Source organism: Miscanthus floridulus, chromosome 1, assembly GCF_019320115.1.
Source record: "Miscanthus floridulus cultivar M001 chromosome 1, ASM1932011v1, whole genome shotgun sequence".
Classification (NCBI taxonomy): domain Eukaryota; kingdom Viridiplantae; phylum Streptophyta; class Magnoliopsida; order Poales; family Poaceae; genus Miscanthus; species Miscanthus floridulus.
In genome coordinates, this window is record NC_089580.1 from 36,714,436 (window position 1) to 36,739,060 (window position 24,625).

The 24,625-nt window shown below is 43.6% G+C and overlaps 1 protein-coding gene and 1 pseudogene across 2 annotated transcripts; both read right to left on the minus strand.

Annotated features, from left to right (window-relative positions):
• Positions 1-2,187: 2,187 nt before the first annotated feature.
• Positions 2,188-17,742, minus strand: LOC136482718 (uncharacterized; annotated as a pseudogene).
• A 1,107-nt stretch (positions 17,743-18,849) lies between these two features.
• Positions 18,850-23,700, minus strand: LOC136479120 (uncharacterized). Of its 2 annotated transcripts, XM_066477092.1 has the most exons (9): positions 23,569-23,700; positions 22,776-22,966; positions 22,138-22,333; positions 21,526-21,696; positions 21,323-21,439; positions 20,833-21,030; positions 20,074-20,133; positions 19,891-19,989; positions 18,850-19,264 (listed from the first exon to the last, which is right to left on the minus strand). In XM_066477092.1, the coding sequence occupies exons 2-9, from the start codon at positions 22,916-22,918 to the stop codon at positions 19,106-19,108; spliced, it is 1,143 nt and encodes a 380-aa protein (XP_066333189.1). In that variant the 5' UTR covers positions 22,919-22,966; positions 23,569-23,700; the 3' UTR covers positions 18,850-19,105. The 2 variants fall into 2 exon arrangements, with proteins under 2 accessions (XP_066333189.1, XP_066333185.1); XM_066477088.1 differs by lacking the exon at positions 23,569-23,700 and having other exon boundaries at positions 22,776-23,562.
• Positions 23,701-24,625: the final 925 nt, after the last annotated feature.

Sequence of the window (24,625 nt, forward strand, 5' to 3'; positions counted from 1 at the left end):
AGCAATTGCTTGTCTTCAGGGAGTCCAAGCTGCTTGTAATCTAGGAATTGGCCGGCTTATTTTGGAGACGGATGCGCTGAAAGTTAAACAAGCACTCTCATCTGAATAACTGATGTGTCAGTTGCTGGTGGCATTGTAGAGGAGTTGAAGTTCATAGCATCTACTAGTTTCATTAGTTTTGAGTGTGTTCATGTTCCCAGAAATTGTAACAAAGCAGCTCTTGTCCTTGCTGCTGTTGGTGTGGGTAGCACAGAAGGGGAAGAGCATTTGTCGTGCAACACCTCGGATTGTGTCAATGTAATTGTTGTTGACGATTTGTCATCACGAGTGCAATGAGAATTACTCAAGTTCAAAAAAAGAAGAATTTCTAGAAGAGAAACTTTCACCCGTCGTACCTAGCCTTTGTTGGTTCGTTGTTCAATTCTGATATGATCGGTACTCGGCTCTGTCAGCACGGCTTTCGGCTTCAATACGACTTGCATGCAGGTTCTGGATGGCATGTTGACTGGTGCACAAGGAGGTGGCTAGGGCTGGACGGGCGGTCACTATCGCCTGTAGCAACAACACCACCCACAGTTGTGCTACCGTCATGTCCAATCCGTTGGCTAGTTTCATCCCACGAATGTTGGGGGCAGGGTCGCAGGGATTTGGGAGGCGCCGTGGAACAGGTTCAGCCTTCAGGAACGTCAAGTTGCATTTTTAACCTGTGACCGCCACAGTCCACGTAGGTCACCGACATGGCAAAATACGCTGCGTGGCATACATATGACTGTACACGCACACATTCATCTTCACCCATTAGTTTCCACATTTTGCAAGTTGTTGGGCTAAAGTGATATCATCATACAAGTATGCATGATCGGTGCAATTTACTCTTTCTAGAACTATTTATATCTAAGGGACTGAAGGACTAGAGGGAGTATCAGACCAGGTTCAGTAAAGCCAACAACCACAAGAAGTACAGAGATTGGAACGGGAGATTCTGTATTGGTTCTTCATGTCTCCAAGAGCATTTCTCCTATTCTCATCTCCTAGAGAATAAATCTCTGATGGGGATCAACCTTGATAGATAACCAGTAATAAATAACTCATGCAACATATTGCCATGTATATGGTTAATTTATTGTAAACTATATTTATCATCAAATAAGCATCAAACGATCATATATATATATATCATCATATCACTCAGGGTCAGAGGCATAGCTTCCTTGAAGCCAACGGTGGTCATGGTCCCTGTCTTGAAATTTGCTTCATTAAACACTAATTGTCACCATATGCATGCTAAGAATAACATCAAATATACTCCATGTTTGTGTATATCCTTGCAACCCCCTTCTTCCACACACACGCCACTCTGCCCTGAGATCTTGTTCAAGCTACGCCACTTATCACTAGTTATTATAGGTTATGACATGACAATAGCATTGAGCTAGATTAATGGGCTTCGCCCATGAGAGAAAAAAGTTACAATTTTCTATGGAGAAGTAGGGATCGGTGCTCCACTGACAACTCTAGATAGACCTTTCTGAGTTTCATAGGAGACAAGTGCAACTACCCTGTGGTTTTTTAATCTAAATGTTTGTGCGCAAGGGTGAAATATATGGAAGATTTACCATGGTCAGCAAAACTATCAACTAGTAGGATCACTAATGTTTAAGGGACCATTAGGTGCAAAGTGTGTCCACTCGAACAATCCCCAAAACAATTGTCATCGGTAGAGTACATTTGTGCGCGCAAGCGCCAGAGAGTACAAGCATGGGGAGGAGAGCAGATACATGATCCATTATACTCCATTCATTCCAAATTATCTAAAAACATTGTGTTGTTCAACTGATGGTTTTTGCGGCCGATAAGTTGACTGCTATTTTGTTGTGAGAGAAAAATATTCTACCATGACTGATAAACCGATCTGATAAGTTCAAGCTATGTATATAAAAAACTATGTATAAAGAAAAGTCAAAACGGTCTATAGTTTAGAACAGAGGGAACCATAATCATTGAGCACTATTGCTAAGAGGTGGTGGTGAACCCAACAATGTTATTATAAATTTCTATCATGAAATTTGTAATTTTATCCAGGTCTAAAAGTTACATTGTGACCTAAGATGGATTTTTTTTTCAATCAATGCTTTTACAAAGCATTTTGGGCACATGAGCCAGTTAAAACAAATAGTAAGAAGGCAGCAATGTGCTGCATATTTGGGGAAATTCATTGCATAACACATTTTTAAACCAAATGTGCCTTGGCAAATGCACAGAAAAGCAAGCAGAAGATTGTAACGGCACTAGGTATCATGAAATTTCCTCAGCACATTTCGCAAGCATACAAAAACTGCATGCTTTCACTAAAGGAACACTGTCGGCACCACTTCACGGACAAATCCTTAAGCGTTGACAACAGAATGAATGTTTTCCACAGCATATTTTCTTTATTGAACAAGTGATTGCAGTGTTGGATACCCTCTTTACTGTTGAGCCTCTGACTCTTTCTTCTCCAGGTACCTGCAAAAATCAAACTCTGACATCAACATTTTTTATGTGCTAGCTTCAATATCTCTACAACTAAAACATTCATAATTATTCCGTCCACGGGTGCGACACCAAAGCTCATCACTCTGTCAGAGATCGTGCGAAGCCCATCGCTCCACAGATGAAAGGCGCCGCCTCGTGGGACCGACATCACGCTTTAGGGAAGTCATTTCGCATGAAACCTCGCCATCGATCTTGGGCGGCAATCACGCCCAGCCTTCCTTGCGCCGCGATCAACCTCGCCGACCCCTCCTCTCCCCTGTGACCCCTCCTCTCTCACGCCCAACACCAGTGATTAGGGTTGCTCGTCTCACTCCAAGGAACCACCGTCGGACGACCTCGCCAAGCCACCACCGCCGTGCCACTGTCGGACGTGGCGCGACGCCTGCGACCCCTGCGCCCGCGACCGCGAAGCAGCCACATATCCGACGGCCCACACTGCGATCCGGCACAGCCTCATCCGCCCCGAGCCGCAAGCCCGCGATCCGGCGCGGCCTCCTCCGACGTTGAGGCCGTCCTCGAGCCGGCGTCCACGGCCATGACAGCCGGATGAGATATGAGAGCGGAGAGGGATCCAGAGGAGGCCTGCTGATATTGGCGAGGCGTCGTGCGGTTGAATCACATGGCACGGAGTCCACGACCAACGGCAGCAGTGCCGACGGAGGACTGGTGCAGCTTGGTGCCGTGACGATGGAGGCAAGTGCTGACTCGCTCGCTCCTTCTGTATATATGCTTGATTGACACATATACCAACTTATGCAATTCCTAGACAGTTCCTTGATTCGCCCTTGCTTAGATGCTGCTGACATCTCGTAATTTGTTGTTCAGTCTACTTATGCAATTTCTAGACAGTTGAAAGGTCCTAGTATGGCTAGAGGGGGGTGAATAGTCTATTTAAAAATCTACAAATCAACTAGAGCAATTTGATTAGTATGACAAATAGCGTAATGCAAACTTGCTCTAGCTCTACAAGGGTTGCAAGCCACTTATCCAACAATTCTAGTTGCAATGATTACTTAGGCACACAAACTTGCTATGCAATTACTCACTAAGAGCTCTTAACCTTGCTACTCTAAAGAGCTCAACTAGATGAATATAAATAATAAAGCAAGCTCTCAATTCTAATTACACTAAAGAGCTTGTGTCAACTAGTTTGCAAGAATGTAAATAAGTGAGTAAGGTGATTATACCGACGTGTAGGGGATGAACCAATCACAAGATGAATATATAGCCAATCACTGGGAGAATGCCAAAGACAAGAGACAATCGATTTTCTCCTGAGGTTCACGTGTTTGCCAACACGTTACGTCCCCGTTGTGTCGACACACTTGGTGGTTCGGCGGCTAAGAGGTGTTTCACAAACCTCGTCCACACGATTGGACACCGCAAGAACCGACCCACAAGTGAGGTAACTCAATGACACGAGCAATTTACTAGAGTTATCTTTCGGCGCTCCACCGGGGAAGGTACAACTCCCCTTACAATCACCGGAGACGGCCACGAACAATCACCAACTCGTGCCGATCCTCCACCGCTGCTCCAACCGTCTAGGTGGTGGCAACCACCAAGAGAAACAAGCGAAATCCGCAGCGCAACACGAATACCAAGTGCCACTAGATGCAATCACTCAAGCAATGCACTTGGATTCTCTCCCAATCTCACAATGATGATGGATCAATGATGGAGATGAGTGGGAGGACTTTAGCTAAGCTCACAAGGATGCTATGTCAATGAAAATGTGCAAGAGTTCTCCCTTGAGCCGGCCATGGGGCTATAAATAGAGCCCCCATCAAATAGAGCCGTTGTACCCCTTCGCTGGGCAAAACACGCTCTGACCGGACGCTCCGGTCATACCGACCGGACGCTGACCCTCAGCGTCCGGTCGCCCGATGGACGCCACGCGTCACCAGCTTCAAACGTTGTTCATCAGATTTCAACGGCTACGAAGCTGACCGGATGCTCCGGTCAAAACTGACCGGACGCTGAAGCCCCAGCGTCCGATCATTTCTAGTAAGCTCCCCGAGGTATGTTTTTTCGACCGGACGCGTCCGGTCCACCTTGACCGGACGCAGACCAGCGTCCGGTGCTCAACCCTACCCACTGTGCCGTCTGACAGCACGACCGGACGCAGCCTTTCAACGTCCGGTCGCTGAGTGACCTAGCGTTCGGTCAGTAGACCGATGCCAGCATCATTTCGACCAACTCCATTTCAACTCAAACTTCTTCACCCTTGCTCAAATGTGCCAACCACCAAGAATTTTGCATCCGGCGCAATAGAAAATAGACATTTCATTTTTTCAAAAGCGCCGAATCCATCTCAACCCTGCAAACACCTTGTGCACATGTGTTAGCATATTTTCACAAATATTTTCAAGGGTGTTAGCACTCCACTAGATCCTAAATACATATGCAATGAGTTAGAGCATCTAGTGGCACTTTGATAACCGCATTCCGATACGAGTTTCACTCCTCTTAATAGTACGGCTATCTATCCTAAATGTGATCACACTCACTAAGTGTCTTGATCACTAAAACAAAATGGCTCCTACATTTTATACATTTGCCTTGAGCCTTTTATTTTTCTCTTTCTTCTTTTCCAAGTTCAAGCATTTGATCATCATCATGTTATCACCATTGTCATGATCTTCGTCATTGCTTCATCACTTGGAGTAGTGCTACCTATCTCATAATTATCTTGATAAACTAGGTTAGCACTTAGGGTTTCATCAATTAACCAAAATCAAACTAGAGCTTTCAATCTCCCCCTTATTGGTTCGTTCTTGCTTAAATGCGAGTGTAGGTAATGTGTTTGGAAAAATTCTCCTGACTCTTTTTGTTTCGATTCAGCCATATGCAGCCAGCTGGATTGTCGTAATCTCATATGAATTATACAAGCTGTGTGATAGTATAGTTGGATCTAGGTTCGAAGATTTTGATTGATGCCATGTTGTTCTTCAATAGCTTTCTTCAGATAATACAACTTTCCCTGAACTCTTGTGGTACTCATTGTGCCCAAGTTGTGATTGTTATTGGCAAGCAGGACCATGAAAATTGAATATATTGTGTGATTGATGAGTTGAACAGTATAGAACATACTTACAAAATAGTTGATTGGTATACATACTTAGATAGCAAGGTGTAAAAATGCTACAACTTTCTGCATTCCGTGAACCATCATAGTTTGTGACACGTGTAAAAATATCATAATTTTTTAGTGTAGTTAAAGAATATTTTGACACTGCTTCATAATTTTCTGAGTTTAGTTAAAGAATTTTTTGATCTGCTTACTTAATGAGATTGTTTATCGCTCTTTCGGTGCCAGTGATAAACTGCATGTTTTCAGTAGTAGTGGCAGTGCTCCTGGTACCTTGGTGTCAGTGGCGACGGTGTGCTCCCTGCTGCACACTCTATACGACCTCCCCGCACGAGGTGGGGTTACAAATGCTCTGCTTTGCCGTGAATTTAGAAGTTATGTGCTTTGTGATCTGAAATCAAGCCGGCCGAACTTGGTTGTCAAACTGACATGCAAGTTATAGACCAGGTGATATTTTTATTTTTGTTGAGCCATGTTGAGAATATATTCGGCTGGAACAGATAAGCACAAACTTCATCTTGGACCGCATCCCGGTGGATGATGGCGCGCACAGCCCTTCCGTCCCGACCCCGGTGCTCAGATCTGCTGAGGAGGAGCGTGGGCCTCAACACCGACATCACGACGAGGCCACATCGGGCCGTCACTCTCTCCCTGTCCTCAGAGGTCTGGGGCTCCCACACGGAGGTTTCCATTCGAGCACGAGGACCACCACCATGGAGGATCTACATTCGAGCACTAGGATCAGCGTGGAGGTACTAACTCGCAATTCTGTTTGTTACATACATAGACCATGCCTAAGTCAACACTAATAAAAACTTTCGAAATACTACAGTCCCACTAATATTGTTATCACTTACAGCGATTAGATTTATGTACTAATGACTGGTGAAGATGTTGCATCATTGGGACCACAAGAAGTCACCAAGACCCATCAGTTGTTCGACTGGGCTAAGAAAACTGATAGGGGTTTGCTCCTCTTCATAGATGAAGCAAATGCTTTCTTGTGTAAGTGAATACAAAATCTTCAGATACTTTTCTTGTACCCATCTTTGATTCACATATCTGTTGATCTCCATTTATTCAGTGAATGGTATCAATTAAAGAAATATACAGTGTGAGCACATGACTGCAGATCAAGCCTGAAGGAACAAATATACAGTGTAGAATATCTGTCCATCAGATCTGTTGCGATCATGTAATTGTGGAACAAAACTAATTTGTATATATGTCTTCAATTAAAGGGAGAAGTCATTTTGCAGCCACTCAATTACCATCTCGTGAGGTCATCACAGCAACATCGATCAATTTCACGGCCACTCGATTACCATCTCGTGAGATCATCATAGCAACATCAATGAATTTCACTTGGGCGAAAACTAAGATATAAGGTGAGGGACTATGGGCCATCATAGTTTGTGTCACACTATTCATTTTTTAGTTTATTTTCTGGCTTTGATGGTCACCAATTTAATAACACTGGTTGATTGTGTCTCATTAGCAACGAAACACCAAGAGATGGTCACAAAGTTATCTCTGCACCATAAAATGCATGTGGGAATTTTTGAAAGTAATATTTTTTTGAAAGTAAAAAATGCACGTGGGAATGACCTTTATCTATTTTTTGAACAATCCGATGTGACAGTCACAAAGCATCTAGCCACATAGACATGAACACAAATGCTACAATTTAGCTATCGGTATCTAGACTTTATTTCCTCATAGTCCAGTAGACTTTTTTCTATGTTCATTCATTAAATTTGTCTATAGTAACTCAATTATATTATGAATATTGTCTGGTGGTAGGTTTGCGGAAACTTTAGGAAAAAGAACACAGATAAAGTGTTATATTTGCCTGGCTATAGTCACAGTAGGTCATGAATTGTTTTTGTCTGATGGCAGTGATTGTAACAACCCGGAGTTTCGCACAACCAAAAATACGAACTTTTTAAAATTTTCCTGCAAATGTGTGAAACATGTAGTCGCTAGGTCAAACCTAAGTCAACCAAGGAACATGACTAATAAATTGGTGCACACATATAGATATGATTGTAAGAGAGTGTCCGTGTTCTTGAGTTGGTTTTGAGTTGAGTCTTGTTTGGAGTTTGGGGTGCACAAATCCGTAGTGAAATTCCTTTCAATCCCCTTCTTGAATTCCCCTTTGGATTCCCTTTCAAATTCCCTGAGACCTAATTAATATAAATGGAAAAGTCCCTTTTCCTTTTCTCCTCAACTCCTCTATTTGAATTCCCTTCAAACCCCTTTTGAATCCCTCCCAAATTATCTCTAAGTCATAAAAGGGAAATCCTTTTCCTTTTACCCCATCTGGACCAGCCCAGCTCAACCCCTCCCTTCCCGTTCCCGTCGGCCCAAGCCGCATGGCAAGCCCAGTGCGTCCCTCCCCCTCTTCTTGGCCCAGCGGCCCAGCAATGCCCCCGCCTGGCCTACCTCGCGCTTACTCCCGCGAAGGCCCACGCGAGCGTGAAGCTTGCCTCCCGCCACGTAGCCCACGGCCCAGCTCCGCACCATCGCCCCCGTAGGCCCACTCGCTGGCCCTCGTAGGCCTAGTCGCCATGCCCTGGGTTGAAACCCTAAGCGCGTGTTGCGCGCTCACATCGCACTCAGGTCACCGCCGTCGTTTCCACGCGTGCCCGCGATCGTACCCCGACACCTCGATGTTCGTACTCCAAGCCCCGGATCGGCCGCCGCGTGTCTCGGTCGTCACATCGAACGGCACGACCGTCGAGATGACCACGAGAACCCTACCCTCCGTGCCTATAAGAGGCCTTAGCCACCGCCACTCCCTTCTCCATTTCCCAGCGTCGCCGCCATCCCCTTCCCTCCTCTCTGCACGCCACCGCGACCAAGCACCTCACTGAGCCAGCACCGAGTCAACCACCCCGAGCTTCCTCGTTGAGGTGCCGTTCGCCATCGCTAGAGTGGCCAAGGCCATGTCGCGGAGAGCCACATCACCGCGCAGGGGCTCGAGCCGCCCTTCCCACCACGTGGCCTCGACGTGCTCCACTCCGAGCCCTCGTCGTCCTCACTGGCCGAGACCCGCCTCCACACCCGCGACCTGAGGCCACTGTCACCGCGAGCCTCTGCTCTAGCCCTGCTCTTCCTCACTGAGCGCCTCCTCGAGCCCGCGCGTCCACCTCTTCTCCTCGCCATGCCGCAATGAAGCCGGGCCACAGCTACTCGCCGACGATGCCCTACTCGTGACCGTACCCACGACGTCGTCCTCACAGCGCCTCAGGATGCCTTCGTCCAAGCTCACCGCGGCCACCTCGACGACGGACACGGCAGCCACGCACCGGCACCCCTATGTGAACGTGCCTCACCGTCCAGGGCCGCGACGCCGCCACCGCGCCTTTGCCTCCGTTCTACGACACCTGCTTGCCGACGTCCGCGACCTTCACCGCCTCTGCGTCATCCTCGTCACGCCATTGTAGGATCGACATGGCTACGACACCGTCGTCTAGCGCGTCCACGACATCGTCGTCTAGCACGCCCGCCTCGCCGCGCCTTCGCCATGTCCGCGCTGCAGCACCTCCACCACGCTCTGCTCCTACAAGCCTGTCTCGCCTTCCACTTCCTCGCCGAGCAGTAGAGCATCGTCGCGGGCTCCTTCACCTCCGTCCTGCAACAACTGCGCTGCGCCATCTTCACCACGCCACCGGACCCTTCACCAGTGCCGTTCCCAGCTCACCGTCACCTCGCCGACCACAGCAGCCACCGTCGGTGAGCCACCGTAAACCAAAGCCGTCGCCTTTCTTCCTTCCCATCGTGTTCCTGCCTGAGACCGGCCGTCGTGCCAAGTTCTATGTCTTGTAGGAGGGTTGCGCCTTGCTTCTCCCTTGGCGTGGCTACCCTAGCCGCATCCTCGACGTCCTGCAGCGCCCCTGCGCCTTCCAACTCGACCACCCGCCAGGAGCAGCTGCTGGCAGACCACGCCGACCCGACCCGACAGCAGCCAGCTCCCGGCCAGCTATAGCCACGTCCATCTAGCTACAACCACGTTGGGCTGGCCAGCAGCTGGGTAGCAGTAGGCCACAGCCAGCCAAGGGTGGCTGCAGCAAGCCACAACTGGCCTGAGCTAGCTACAGCTAGCCGTAGCTCGTCCCGGCGCTCCGCTGATCACCCGCAGCGAGCCTCGCCTTCCCCGCCATCTTCAAGGTCGAACCTTTCAACCCCGTCAACGCCATCCTCGACGTCGACATTGCTTCCTGCTTTTCATTTTATTTATACTTGTCATCTATACTCGTTCATACATGATCTATCTATATATGCCTGTGACGTGCCTTTGTGACGGTCTACCTCTTATGTTATGGTGTCTATCTCTTGTGCTATGGAAATGTGCTACTCCTTCGGCCGTCGTTTGTGTGTTGGTTCGTTGTGTGTTTGTGTTGTCTGTCTATGGACCGAGCCTTTGAGCCGGTTGAGGGATCGTACCTCCTTCGAACATTTCAGTCGTGGGTTCGTCACATCCGTGACCATGATGCCGAGCGTAACTTGACCCCTCATTTTTAGTTGACTTCGTAGTGTTGTGTTCGTTGCCCCCTCCTACAACTCTAGGACGTGGCCACCATGGGCTCGATATCGGTGTGCATCCTACCCGCACATGATTAGCAAGAAGTGTGCATGCGACAAGCCCCTCTTCTAGAACTCTACTACATATACGTAGGCCTTCACCTTCCCAAGTATGTCTTTCTCCATCAACATTTTTCCCACCGCCTCTAACTTTTTTTAACATTCATAACTATTACCCCGTATACCCTTATGCCCGTCGGACGATGAGATGTTCCCTTTCCAATTTAAGCGAAAGCAGTTCCCTATCCGGCTCAGCTTCGCGATGACCGTTAACAAGTCACAGGGGCAGACTATCCCTAACGCCGGGGTATACTCGCCGGAACCAGTGTTCTCGCACGGCCAATTGTATGTGGCGCTATCAAGAGCTACGGCAAGATCGAACATTAGGATCCTAGCCGTGCCGGCTGCTGAGAAGGACGTGAACAAGGAAAAAGGGAAAGGGAAGGGGAAGAAGAAAACGACAAAGGATATGTTCACAAAGAATATCGTATATAAAGAGGTTCTAACTCCATAAAAGAGGTAATGCATCACACGGCGATACATATTTTTTTCAGATATCAAATGGTACTTTAACTTTAAAAATTAACAAACAACTTTATATGCAGGATACTTCTAACTACAGCTTCAGCCATTTGCATGCTTCAGGCTGCAAGAAGTCAGACGCCACATCTTGGACTAGAAAATCTTCTGAATCATCATTGATTGGTGACCAACTGCAGCTTGGTATTCGTGCAAAGCACGTTCTCTTAGTTGAAACTATTGAGATATTAGATTCTTAATTGTAGAATAGATTCTAAAACATGTATTGTGAAACACATACTTAATATGATTATCTTTCCGTAGCACTTGATTCCTAAAGAAGTGCAAGCTTATCTTTCGGCGTATCGTAGGCATAAGTGATGCGACAATTGAAGTTGATGTTTTAGTTTTGCATTCAAATTTAGAGTTATAACTATCTATCTTTCGTGAAGACTTATGTAATATTGATCGGAACATTATGATTGCGGTATCTATTTTAGATAACAGTATAACACACGCTCATTACATATGTTATCGTTGTATTATGTGTTCTCGTTGCAACGCACGAGCATTTACCTAGTTATCAAAAAGATAAATAGGACATGAACCAGAACTCAAAAAAAGTTGTCAAAGGAAAACAGTTAGCACAGCGAACTTGGTACTGAACTATTATGCTGAAGGAACAAATTCACTTCACAAGCCTTACCCCTGAGCCCTAGCCCAGCGAGATAACTGATAGAGCTGAACGCTTTCATTGGAAGCATGGCATGCCAGAAGCAAATAATTTCGGGGCTGTACCATCCATGCAAACCTCATGAAGAGTGCAGAATACACACACATGGCTGCATAAAAACATAAGCATCAACAACAGTTTGACGTGACCCATCAAATAGGCAGTGTGAGACAATCCCTAGTAATTCCTACCTGCTGTCATATTGCCAGATATCATTTCAGGAGGCTTGTTCATGTCAACCAAACCCTGCAAACCAAATACAGAACCAAAAGAGATATAGTTTAGTTGGCAAAAGAAAAAGAAAAAAAAAAAGAGGAGTTCAATGAAAGGACACACAACTTAGGGTAATGGAAGCTAAATGTAAAGTCTAACTGTATACTATATACATAAATATATGGTTAATGCGTCCGTCAGAGGGATTTACCTAGAAATCTAATAACTTTTGCAGGTTAGGGTCAACTTACAGAGTCAAAGTTTAATAATTGAAATTTAGGGTGGTTTAGTTGGAACAAGAAAAATGATCAGGTCAAACATTTGTTACTTAGCACCCGCGAGAAAACAATGTGATGATAGATAGTTGCTGAATATGGAGTAACTCAGAATGATAACTGACACTGTAGTTTTATGCCAGCTTACGCCCCCACCACCAGAAGAAACAATTTACAGCAACCCAAGGTACAGTCGAACATTATCAAAGTATTAATGCACAAAAGGAAGATCGCCCTTTAAAATATTAACAGCTAGAACAGATTACACCATGCAACTGAGTGCCCAATAACTCCAATGCCAATATTAGGACCCATCTGATAAGTTCAGCTGAATACAATTTGCAGGCACCTTGAAATATACCTAAAACAAGATATCTAAGATTCTAAGTCTACTGTGTACATCTTGAATTAAGTTGTTAGTCCAATCAAGGCTGAAGCACATAGAAGAGAAATACACAGTCAAGCATTCAAGCCCATGAAGCACCTGGAATTATGGAAACTCCCTTTAAGCCCTAACTGTGATACTAACACTTATAGTACCTTGTTTCACATCAGACACTGAATCACATAGAAGAGAAATGAGAAAGAACTTTCTTGCAGATTCAACTGATACAACAAGGCAGCAATCGTCTGTCCTTGCTTCTAAATAGTATGTTTTGTGACTAATTAACTAGACCAAAAGAAAGAACATTCTTCTGCTTTAGCATCTTAGCTCCCAGAATAAAATCCTACCGATGTTTCTCACAAAGCAAAGGGGTGCTCCGAATCCCTCACCCTATAAACAGATTAAAGCCATTTTCGACTTGACAGAACTCGGACACCGCTAGCATCAATATAATTGCGAAATTACGTTCGGCGCGTTGTTAAAGTCCACGAATCGCACAGATTTGCGTAAGAACCCAAGCATGAACTGCAGAGGCGTACCGCGATGACGAAGCCCCAGTTGGCGACAGGGCCCCAGAAGTGGGTGGTCTTGGGGCCGACGGGGCTGTTCAGGAACGATTTGAGCGCCGTCGCCATGGGGGAAGGGGAAGCAGCCGAAATCACCTGCCCATGTCACGCATACGGCACACCGAATCACCACATCGAACTCAACAACAATAGCAGAGAAATCGGGGTGCGGCGATCTCGACAGGACGTATGACCAGCCGTAGGGCAGCCCGTAGAGGGAAGGAAGGAGGCAGGGAGGGATACCTAGCGCAGCTCTCGTCGACGGCGGCGGCGGAAGAGACTTTCAAGTCGACGAGGGCGAGGAGTTGGGTGGAGAACGGGAGGAAACAGAGGAATCGGTGAAGAAGAGGACTAATTGTCCAGTTGACGTTGGAGAATGGGGATTAAAATTAAAAAGTGTAAGTGGACCCGGCGGTATCATCGCATCCAACGGTGGAGAGAGCAACATACTAATTCTAGTTCAAATTTGAAGATTTTTTTTTTTCGAAATTGTTGCAAAATTCTTCTCTTCTACTATATCCGTTCCAAATCATAAGTTGTTATAGCTTTGCCCTAAGTTAAAATTCTCTAGTTTTAAACAAATATATAAAAAATACACAAGCATCTACAACATCAAACTACATTTATTACTCATTCGACCTGTTCGCTGGTTGGTTTCTGGGCTGGTTTGGGCTGGCTGGTGCTGGTTTGTTGTGAGAGAAAAATACTGTTGGCTGGCTGGTTTGGGCTGGTTGAAACCAACAAGCGAACAGACTGATTATTAGATATAACGAGACATATTTTGATAGTGTATTTTTATATTATAGATTATAGATGATAATACAATGTTCTATGAACGTTTTAAAATTAGCAAAAGTTCAACTTAGGATAAAGCTAAACCAATCTACAATTTCTAATGGAGAAAGTAATAAGCAAACAGATACACAGTACAGAGTGAAAGAGGACTCTAAACCTAATAATGGATTGGGCGCGTAACTTTGAACATGATCAGATCAGGGGCGGGGACCCTGGGCCTCAACCGGCTCACCATTTGCTCGATGCATAGTCAATATTTGTAAATAAACCTACAACACGTATAACAGAGCTTTTCACATCATAACAATATTGTCTTGTGGTAATACATGAATTGTACTCCCTCAGTTCTGAATTATAAGTCGTTTTGGCTTTTCTAGATATATAGATCTTGCTATGCACCTAGATACGTATTATGTCTAGATACATGACAAAAACAATGCATCTAGAAGAGCTAAAACGACTTATAATTTGGAATGGAGGGAATATGGTTGAAGCATGAGCTTCGTAGTTTCATCGTTGTTCAAAGTGACTATGGTTTAGGGTCAGTCTTTATGGTTGGGCTTCCTGGCTCTTTCTTCTCCATAAACCTGCACAATCCAAACTCCAACATTAGTACATTACTTTTTGAAACACTAATGTAGGTTCGGTCGCACGAACGTGCGACCCACACTGTGGTCGGTCATTTGTCACTGCACCATCACCCGAGTTAGGGTTGACTTCCTCCCTGGATCCTAGAACTCCGGCGACAGGTTGGCATTGCGACAGGTGGTGGTTAGTGGGTGGGGTGGTGAGTCGACGCTGGTCGTGGTAGGTTGAGGCAACAGTTGGGCGGAGTAGGGGCAGGGAAGCCTCGTTAGCAATTGGTTAGCAGAGGCGAAGGATGCGCGGTGAGACAGTGCGTCTCCAATGGCTATGGGTGGTGGTTGGAGGGGTCGCATGCTCTGGCGACCGCTCAACAACTTCATCCATTACTTTTCCTTTTGCTCAAAACTCCATAATGTTTTGGTTGTCATATGAAACTATGAAAAGTGAAGTTTAGTGAATAATGGGGAAAAGAGGAACTACAAAATATGACTATTTTTTTGTGCGGCAGCGACGATGTCGACTAGTGTGTGGGGGGGGGGGGGGGGGCGTAAACAGTGTTTTGAAATGCAAGTGGAACGTGTGGCCAAGGCCAATGATGTTCGTTGAGCTTTCGGAAATTTCTAAGATTGAATAGATTTAGTGGAGAAGCCTCACCCTTGAGCCCTAGCCCAGCGAGACAACTGGTAGAGCTGAACACATTCGTTGCAGCTGTGGGTTACCATAAGGAAGTAGTTCCGAGGTCGTACCATCCATGCGAACCTGACGAAGAGCGCAGAATACACACACAAAACTGCAAAAAGAACATAAACATCAGCGATGGTTACAAAACTACAAAAAAGAACTATGAGACATACAAATCCCCATGTATTTTCACATACCTCCTGTCATATTTCCGGATATCATTTCAGGAGGCTTTTTTGTATCAGCCACACTCTGCAAAATATACATAAAATAAAAAAAAACTTAGGGATTATTAATTGTAATGTATCGGACAAGTAAGAGTGAAAACAAATAGAACCAAATGTGAATCAGATATTGTGTTTTCAAAAATCATTTCATTTTAGAAAATTAGCGAAAAGTTAGTAAAATCATTTCATCTTTCTTAAATCCAAATAACATTAAATAATGCGAGCATTTATATTTATATGGTTTGTATTTACAGATACTGAATGTAAAGTTTAAAATTAATATTTTTTATGTGTTTCAAATTTATACAGAATATTTGTAAGTTATAATTATAAATTTTCATATATGTTTATTTATATATTGGAATATCTAACAAATTTAAAATTTTAATTCGGTCCATAATATTTAAGATTGTAAATATATTATTAACAGAGAAGTAATTTTTAAAGAAAAAAGTTACAACTCTGTATTGAATGGGTTGAAAACTCACATAAAAACAAACAACTATCCAAGTATGATACCCAATCGACTATCATGATATTATTATCCAAAAAAATCTGAATATCCACTTAATATTTGTATCCATATTTGATTTTAAGCATCCATATTCCTATCCGATAAGCGATATGGGTATATGAATCCATATCCTGTATCCGAAAAGATACTTGGGTTTTTTTTTCTTTTTGGGAAAAGACACTTGGGTATCTGTGCCCCACTGCCCCCTTTGGATGGAGGATGGTTGGGGAAAATGTCCCTTTCATGTTCCACCCCTTCTCACAAGACACATGAACTAAAATTGGAGGCCCCACATGTTAAGAATAGCATGGAGTATTTTCAATATATTCTCTCCATTTTAAATTGTAAGTTATTTTATTACCATAAGTCAAACTTCTTTAATTTGATCAAGTTTATGGACACACATGGTAACATTAAAAAATCAAATCAAATGTGTGTATTATTAATGTATATTTAGGTTTGGTTTAATAACAAGGCTTTAATGTGCTAGGTATTTATCGATTCTCATATAACCTTGTTCAAAAAGTTATACTAGTTTGATTTAGAGCAAAACTAAAACGACTTATAATTTAGAACGGGCAAGTAAGATTATGAGCTATACTCCCTCTGTCGGTTATACGTGTCGTTTTAGCTTTCTACCAAGTACACCAAAGATTCTCTAAACCTAGATATAGGGTGTATTCGGATACATGGAACATGCCGTGAATCTAGACACATCCAAATGAACTACACAAATATAGTGGGACACAGGGAGTACTTTAACGTGAACAGGTCGAATATCAATGAATGGAGGTCTATTATTCTGGTTGCAACTTGCATCGCATTATTTTGGTTTCTTTTCCCTTTTTCGATTGGGACGTGCAAATAATTCATTCCCTGATAAGAAAGTAAATTAAATATATGTGCAAATAATATGTGGTTTTGTATTTTTTTTCCATGAGAGCGATTCAGCTATAGACCTATAGTCAGTCGATCTTAGAGCATCTCCAAGAGTTTGTTAAATTTTACTTGGCAAATCTTGTGATTTGTCAACTCCCAAAATTATATGCCAAGTAAAAAAACAATCCATCTCCAAGAGTTTGGCATTTTTGACTTGGTAAAATAAAAAAAAACCCGCTAACAAAACGAAGAGGCCCGCTAAGCGAACGAAGAGCCCCACTAAGTGAACGAAGAGCCCCGCTAAGAAACGAAGAGCCCCAGATGCCTAGCCGTATACGCGCGCGTATATTTGCGCGCGCGGAGGGAAGATTTGCCAAGTTGCTATTGATACTAAGTTGTTTTGTCAAACTGTTGGAGGCTATTTTTTCTTGTTTTGCCAAAATTATATGGATGCCAAGTTGAGATAGCAAACTCTTGGAGATGCTCTTAATGAAAGTTGAAGACGACACTTCTTGAAGAAAACAAAGGAGATGATGAATTAAAAGGGGAAAAAAGTCCGGCGCTGCAGCCTGCGGAGTTTGTGGAGCTATATATATGGTCTGTCTGTAGTGATCTATACTGAGCGTTCATTCCGGCGTGCAATGGAAATGGACGGCGGATGGACTGAAATGCAAGATTCGATTCGTATACAGGGGCATGTAGAGCATCCATTTTCAAGCTTAAACTGTTTGATTCGAAACACACCAGCAAGTGCGACTCAGACAAGATAAGACTGCCACAAATGACCTGCGAGAGAGAGTGACTCGCTCACTCAAGTCAAACTATCCGTCAGATACTACTGGTGCTCAAGCTCAACAGCTCAGCTCATGCCTGAAGAGAGACGATTCACGATCAGGAGCTCTCAGCAAAGACCAATAGCAACCACGCTCGGCAAAGAAGTGAACGAGATGAACGAACCCCGATGGAGTCGACAGCAGGACGTATACGTACGTACCGCGAGGATGATGCCCCAGTTGGAGACAGGTCCCCAGAAGTGGGTCGTCTTGGGGCCCACTGGGCTGTTCAGGAACGCCTTGAACGCCGCCGACATGGCGGGCGGCCGGGAGGGGCGAGACGTACGCCGGCCGGCGACTCGGCGATCGAGCGTCCGCAGAGTCTGCGGAGGAAGAAGACTGGCTAGGCACGATTCCCCGGAGTAGTTGGAGTAGCTAGAGTGATGGGAACTGGACGATGGCAGGCGTTGCATATAAAGGAGAGATCCAAACGCCACCACCACTGGTGACTGGTCCATTGCTACTCTACTTTTTATCTTCTTGCCGTCCGGTCCGGCGGCTTTGGAACGCAATAGGTTAATCATACGGTCTACGTCGTGCTGACTGTGTTGGGTTACAACTTACAAATCACAAGAACTGCAATGCCGCCATTTTGTGATATAACGCTACGTATAAAGCTGCCAATAAAGATCGAGAAATACAGGGAATTAATCGACATGTGGTTATCTATATGCGCTTGTTTTCTTTTCCTTGTTATTCTGTATGTATCTCATGTAATTAATTTGGATTGTATGGAAAGACACACCGGGTTTATGAAAAGTCGGGTTCGATCAATTGACAGAAGATGCAGTAGAGATTAGGATCGTGGACTTTGCTGACCCATGTGGACAGAAGACAGATCTGGTTGGTTGGTTAGTAAATTCAATACGTTCCTTTTGGTTTCTGCTACCGTAACGATCCTTTATTGCTACATTGACTTCAACATAACAGAGCCAGGATTTTCTTTTCAATTCTTCACCCATACAAGAGAGTTGCACAGAATTTAGCTTAGAGTATAATGTCTGCTGTAGATTTTATAAATGCGTGTAAACCAAATTTAAATCCCCTTACAATATTCAATTAATCCATCGCCAATAATGGAGAGCAGTAGAGCATCCTCATCCTCGTTGGATGTCGCTGTAGGAGCTCCTTTTCTGTCTCTGATAGGTGTAGCGTCGAGCCGTTTGTTACCAAAACCATTGAATGCTACATCACCAAATCATATTTTTCCTGAGGCCAAGATTAATGGCTTTTAAAAAAATGGAAATGAGACCAAAAATAGTTTATGTTCTCAGACTTATGGCAGGAGCTCTGCCTAATTAATTCTGCGAGAAGGGAGACCGAAGATCAATTATATTTGCTGGGTGGAAAGAAAAAAAAATGCACTGCAGATTTAACATTGGTCGACACTAGCAGTATTTGTGGATCCAATCTTAACTTGTACAGCCAGTCTTTTCACAAATAAAGCATTGAAACATCACTTCATTGCATTGATCCACAAGTATTTACAGTTCTTCAGAAATGAGTACATCAGGAACCCCCTCGCCCCACCTAGTTCGAGGGGCGGTTCTACCGACTTCGGTTTACAAAAGCAATGTAATGGTAACAAAAACAAAGAACAAAGGATGGGAATAAAGGCCATTCTTTCTATACAATGTACATGGAAGTTACAACAAGGTGTGGCTTGTTTAACAAAAGAACATGTCTGTCATTTTCTGTCAGCAGTTAAGTTTGACACCACACGGCTGCCAACCCTGCTCATCGTTTTCGATATGAGAGGCTGAAGCCGCTTGCTACTTGAAGTTTCACTGGTGCCTGCCCCTGGATTCTGATACTCCTTCTGAAGCTCCTCAAGACGAGTCGATACCTGAAAAAAATACGACAGAACCATGGTATTTATTATCTTCCATGTAGGGCAGATTTTCATGACTGTCAAATGAAACCCAGATAAAGCAGATGGAGTTTGCTAGATTTTCTTTCACAGTCTGAATGTAACAAAGCGAGACAACTAACATGCTGGGGTCCAGTTATCTAAATTTGCTACTTCAATGCTCTATTGGGACACAAGTGAAATACAAAATACAGAGGTAACAGTGCAACATGCTATATTGCAAACTAATCGAGCACCACAGTATTCGAAATATTAGCTAGCAAACAGATGCATCAACATTAAAGTCACATAAAGAAGATTACTGAAACATATAGGTTAAAAGAATACTTTATACTAAGAGAATTGATATAGTAGTATAGTACCTTTAATTTATACCATACTAATGAGTTCTCTTATCTTACTATAAAAGGGAGACAGAACATTGTAACCCAAAGCCAAAAGGCAACAAATGCAAATAGTTTCAGAAAACAGCACAGGTCAACTTTTAGTTTTTGCTATGACGGGAAAATTAAAAGAAACACATGAATATGATACATGCAAGAGCACATTTATCCAAAAGCAAGCACCCAAACACAAGTTTTGCGCAATAAGAAGTGAATTACCTTAAATGAGAAGGCAAGTGGCAATAATACATCTGGATCTGTTGCCTCCTCAGGGAAATTTCTCAAGGAATGTAGCAGTTTCTCAAAAGGTAATTTGACCTGACGATTAGCAATTCAGTATTTCTCAATATTTGTTTCAAATATGGTCTCAAGCGAAAGTGATAGATGATACAAAATACTAACCAAATCATCATGACAGAATCTCAATAGAGCCAATCCAACTTGGAATACAACCTTAATACCCTGTTAGGTATCAACCAGAAATAAGAAATAGCAACCAGATCAGAAAGTGCACGATATAATCAGTATTTTTTTGGTATTACATCAACTACAGATTGGTAGATTAGCACCTAAAAATTCAAATGAATATAACACATTAAACAATAACCTGATCATATGAAATAAACTTTCAAGCCAAAAAGTTTTGGTCGCACATGAAAAGGGTACTGAGAAAAGGAACAACCAATCCATTGACAAAAGTAGCACAGCAATCCATTTCATATAACTACTCCGTCCATCAACAAAAGAATCCAATTCTAGCACAGTAACAAGTTAAAGTATCTTGAGTTTGACTAACTATAAATGAAAAATATCAATATTACAATTTACAATATCAAATAAGTACCAGTAGATTTGTTATGAGATATATTTTCATACTATACTTATTTGGTGTCATAAACATTAATATTTTTACCTATATATTTGGTCAAACTTTAGACACGTTAACCAAGATTGCACCTAGAATTGAATTCTTTTGTGGACAGAGGTAGTATATCTTAAGTCAAAACTCTTTATGTAAACCAGTGGGGTTTCCTAATGAAAGGAGTTGTACAGATATAAGAGAGTATACTATTTATGAAGCAATAATGCCTAAAGAAAAGTCAAATAAACCAAGATGCAATCTAAACACGAAATACACATATGGCAGGATAAGATTCTAACCTCATAAAGAAACACATCCCAAACTCTAAGAGTTAGATGAAATGGGAAGGAATACGTGAAAACTGTGATAAACCATTGGCTTGCATACATGCTTGGGTTTATCATTTCTTCAACAAAGTGTTGTCCCAATTTTGGCATGAGCTCCATAACTAATTTCTCAAACTGAGACAGATATTGCTGCACGAGCGGCAAACCAGCCTGTTCCAAGGGTAAAAACAGATCAGTAGAAGTTTATAGTATGTAAGTTTACTCAAGAAAAGAAGAAATTTTACAATTTTGCATCTCCAGCATTACTAATCACTCCAAACTGAAGATGAACACTGATGGAATACGAGTAGCCAGGAAAATATTTTACTTACTACTTAGTAGTTTCAAATTTATATGCGTTAGATAGGATAGACAATAAAGACAGCCATGAAACAAGCATTATGAAGCCCTCAAATTATAACAACTGGAAATCCAAATGTAATCCCAAGATAATAATGATTACCTGATACAAGCCTTCCATTGGTGCATGGACAGCTCCCTTCAGCAATGCGACTAATAACCAGAATGCATCCTCCTCACTCATATAAAGAAGCAGCAGCCCAGCTATAAATCCCATACCCTGTTAAATGAATTGTATAAACAATAGAATATTATTCAAGAGAGATCTTTGTATCCAAAAATTAGGTCACTGGACTCAACACAAACCTGCACATATCCAACATCCCTGTCATAGACAGAATATGCTTTCAAAATGTTATACAAGGATCTTTGGCCTGGACCATGCCTTTGTTGGAAGAATATATGAGATGGAAATGTGCGTGATATGTCACGAATAATTTCCAATTCAGAGGCCGATGTCTCATATATCACCAGTGTCTGCCCAAAGTATAGCACAATGATACAAATAAGAGTAATATATATCAATAGTGAGAGCACTAGTCTACATAGTACTCTGATCATTAAGAAATATAAAGGCAAACTGTAATAGATACAAAACTATAAAAAATAGGACATTAGTTCCTTCAAAACTATCAGGACTTAAGAGACTAGCCACAAACTTCAGTGAAGTCAATAAAAGCATGGTGGAGTTATCTGTACAAATTTGCACCTCAAGAATGGGATTCAATAGGATCCAATGTTGATGTGAGTATATATATAATCTTTAAAAAGTTCAAATATTTTATTTAACAATAATGCATGTATGCCACTTCATGTGCTGTTCACTTGTTCCCCTGTTTCTCAATCTAGTATAACTAGGCAAATCACAATCATATAGAATGCCAGAAGATGTAAGAAAAAAAGGATCCTTATGGGTACCTCATAAACCCCTGGGTTCATTAGTAAGAGGTCCCGACTGCCTGAAATCAACTGCCAAACAAGTCCTCTGAGACAATCAGGAATTCCTTTCCTTATTCGCCTTTTAACCACATGAGGGTTCCTTCTAACATAATGCTTCCAGTCACTACCACCAACACCTATCATCTTCCTCCATTTTCTTATCCTTCTTTCCTCCCTATAGTAACAGAAAAAAGAAAATAGAATAAAAGGACCTTGTAAGGTAGCTTGTTTAGAGAAATAAAAAGGAAGGTCAGAAGGTGCAGTAAGAGAAGTAACTGATTTACACAAGTAAATAGTCTGATACCGGAAAAGAATGATAATATGGTGTCAGAGGCATGAGAAAGGTAGTAATAAAAAGTGTACTTTATCAGTGAAGCAGTCTAATGTATTAGAACCATTCTACCAGTAAGTGCTGACCAAGCTAAGACCCAATCTTATGCACAGAAATGTAGCAAGAAGCTGCTAGAAAGAAGAAAATAGAATCTAGGATGATCTTACAACCACCTATTGGAATAGACTAACATATCAAATTGGTAGAAACAAGAAGATACAATGACCCTAATATCTCATACAGCCCACACATTCCGATAATACATGTCTTGTAAGGCAGGTCATACCTTTCACGTTCATGTATAGATTTGCCTTTTGGAATTCCATCAGGTGAGTTGCTTTGTTCTGGCTTTATAAAACCAAATCTGTCGACTGCACGAGAAGGAGCTGGTCCTGGTTCAGTGTCATCGAACGCTTTCTTCTTATCCATTTCACTGAGTATCTTCAGACGCCTTGTCCATATATCCAAATCGATAACCTGCCAATTATTTTGACAAACCATCAACTGATGTAAAGCTCTGACCACATGAACTTAACATGGAGCAAAGCAGAATGTGCATGATAGAATACAAAGGAAGTGAAAATAGAACAAACGGTAGACTAATTTCTAATGTTGAAGAACAGTATCACCTTTTAGTGTCACATGTCATCCCTAGATATACAAAACACGAATTTGGGACAGAGAAATGGACCCCGTTCCCGAAGACCGAAAGGAGCTCGTTCCTATTGACCCAATGATCAAAGGCTAACAATCCATAGCTACTCAATTCGCCTATCCGATGCCCCCCTGTCCTCCCTCCAAGCATCCATCCCAACAAATGCAGGCGAAGGGACGCCTCCCACCCACAGCCGAATACCCGTAACCCTAGGGATCCAAAAGGACCATGGCAACACAGAATCCCCGAGACCCGACGCCCCCGACGAGAACGCGACAAGCCACCGGCAGCATTCGGATCGGGCGCCGCCAGCACCCGGCCGTACCGAGCCCCCCATTCCCGCGGGAGCCCCGCCCTTCGAAAACGAAGCACGAGCAGGGCATTTTTTTTCCAATCTCGGGAGGGGAGAGCTAGGGAGACCGACCTGATTGTCGCGCGGCGCGGCGTGCCCGGAGCTCGGGAAGAGGAGGGGAGGAGAGGAGATGCGATTTTGTCTCCTTCGGTCCTCGTGCGAGGGTTCTTCGGCGATCGCGACCCGGACGCGGAAGGGACTCGGGATTTTTTTTTCCCCCTTAGCCGGACACGGACAGGACAGCACGGCAGGTAGGGCTGGATACCTAGGTGGCTCGGCTGACGGCTCGATATGCAACTCGGCTCGGCTCGTGAAAAAGATTGAGCCGGGAGCAGGGAGCTGAGGTGGATCTTGCTGTGTGCCCACATCGTCAGACGGGCATGGTCATCGCCTTCACAAAGCACAGCGATAACCAGCGAAATGCAAGCGGATCAGCAGCTACCACTGGTTCAGAGTTCAGACCAAAGACGAAAGATGTGCTTCTGGATAGGCGAGCACGCCATGCACATGCATGACCTGGTGGCTCAAAACTTCAAACACTGGAACGTTTTGTGATGTGTCGTTTCCTGATGGCGTCGGCGGCCGTGTGCAGGTGATGCGTTCAGGGGGAGATCCTACATGTTTCTTTCGAAAAAATAAATTGTGTGTAAAGTGACCAAAATTATGGAGACTTGTTATGTCTTTTAAGCTACATATATAGGAGGATGCTTTCCAGCATCTTTGTAAAAAAAATAAAGAGAAAAAAAACTAAGGACGACGGTGATCAAACTAAAACTATAACCTAGAAGCATGCTAGTGCTACAAGCTCGCCTCCAAGCTGATGGCCACGCGCTTAGCGCCCAAGCTGCCGGAACTCATCTCAGCAAATCAGAACGCGTTCATCAGAGGCCGCACGATTCATGACAACTTTAAGTTCGTGCAAAGGGCGGCAGTGTACCTGAGGAAGAACAGGATCCCAAAAGTGCTGCTCAAGCTCGATATTTCCTAAAGCATTCGCCTGGCCGTTCCTATTGGACACCCTAAGGGCATTCGGCTTCAGCAGCCAGTGCCGCCGGTGGGTGGCAACGCTGCTCTCATCAGCTACTTCACGGATTCTCCTCAACGGCCAGGGGCACCCATCCAACACTTG

What these genes read in the sequence shown, in the direction of transcription:
- LOC136479120 (XM_066477088.1), bottom strand. Translation starts at nt 22,990, where the DNA reads ATGGTTTGTCAAAATAATTGGCAGGTTATCGATTTGGATATATGGACA. An exon ending in TGAACCCAGGGGTTTATGAG is followed by an intron (nt 21,697 to 22,137) that starts GTACCCATAAGG and finishes TACTTTGGGCAG; the next exon opens with ACACTGGTGATATATGAGAC. An exon ending in CAATGGAAGGCTTGTATCAG is followed by an intron (nt 21,031 to 21,322) that starts GTAATCATTATT and finishes CCCTTGGAACAG; the next exon opens with GCTGGTTTGCCGCTCGTGCA.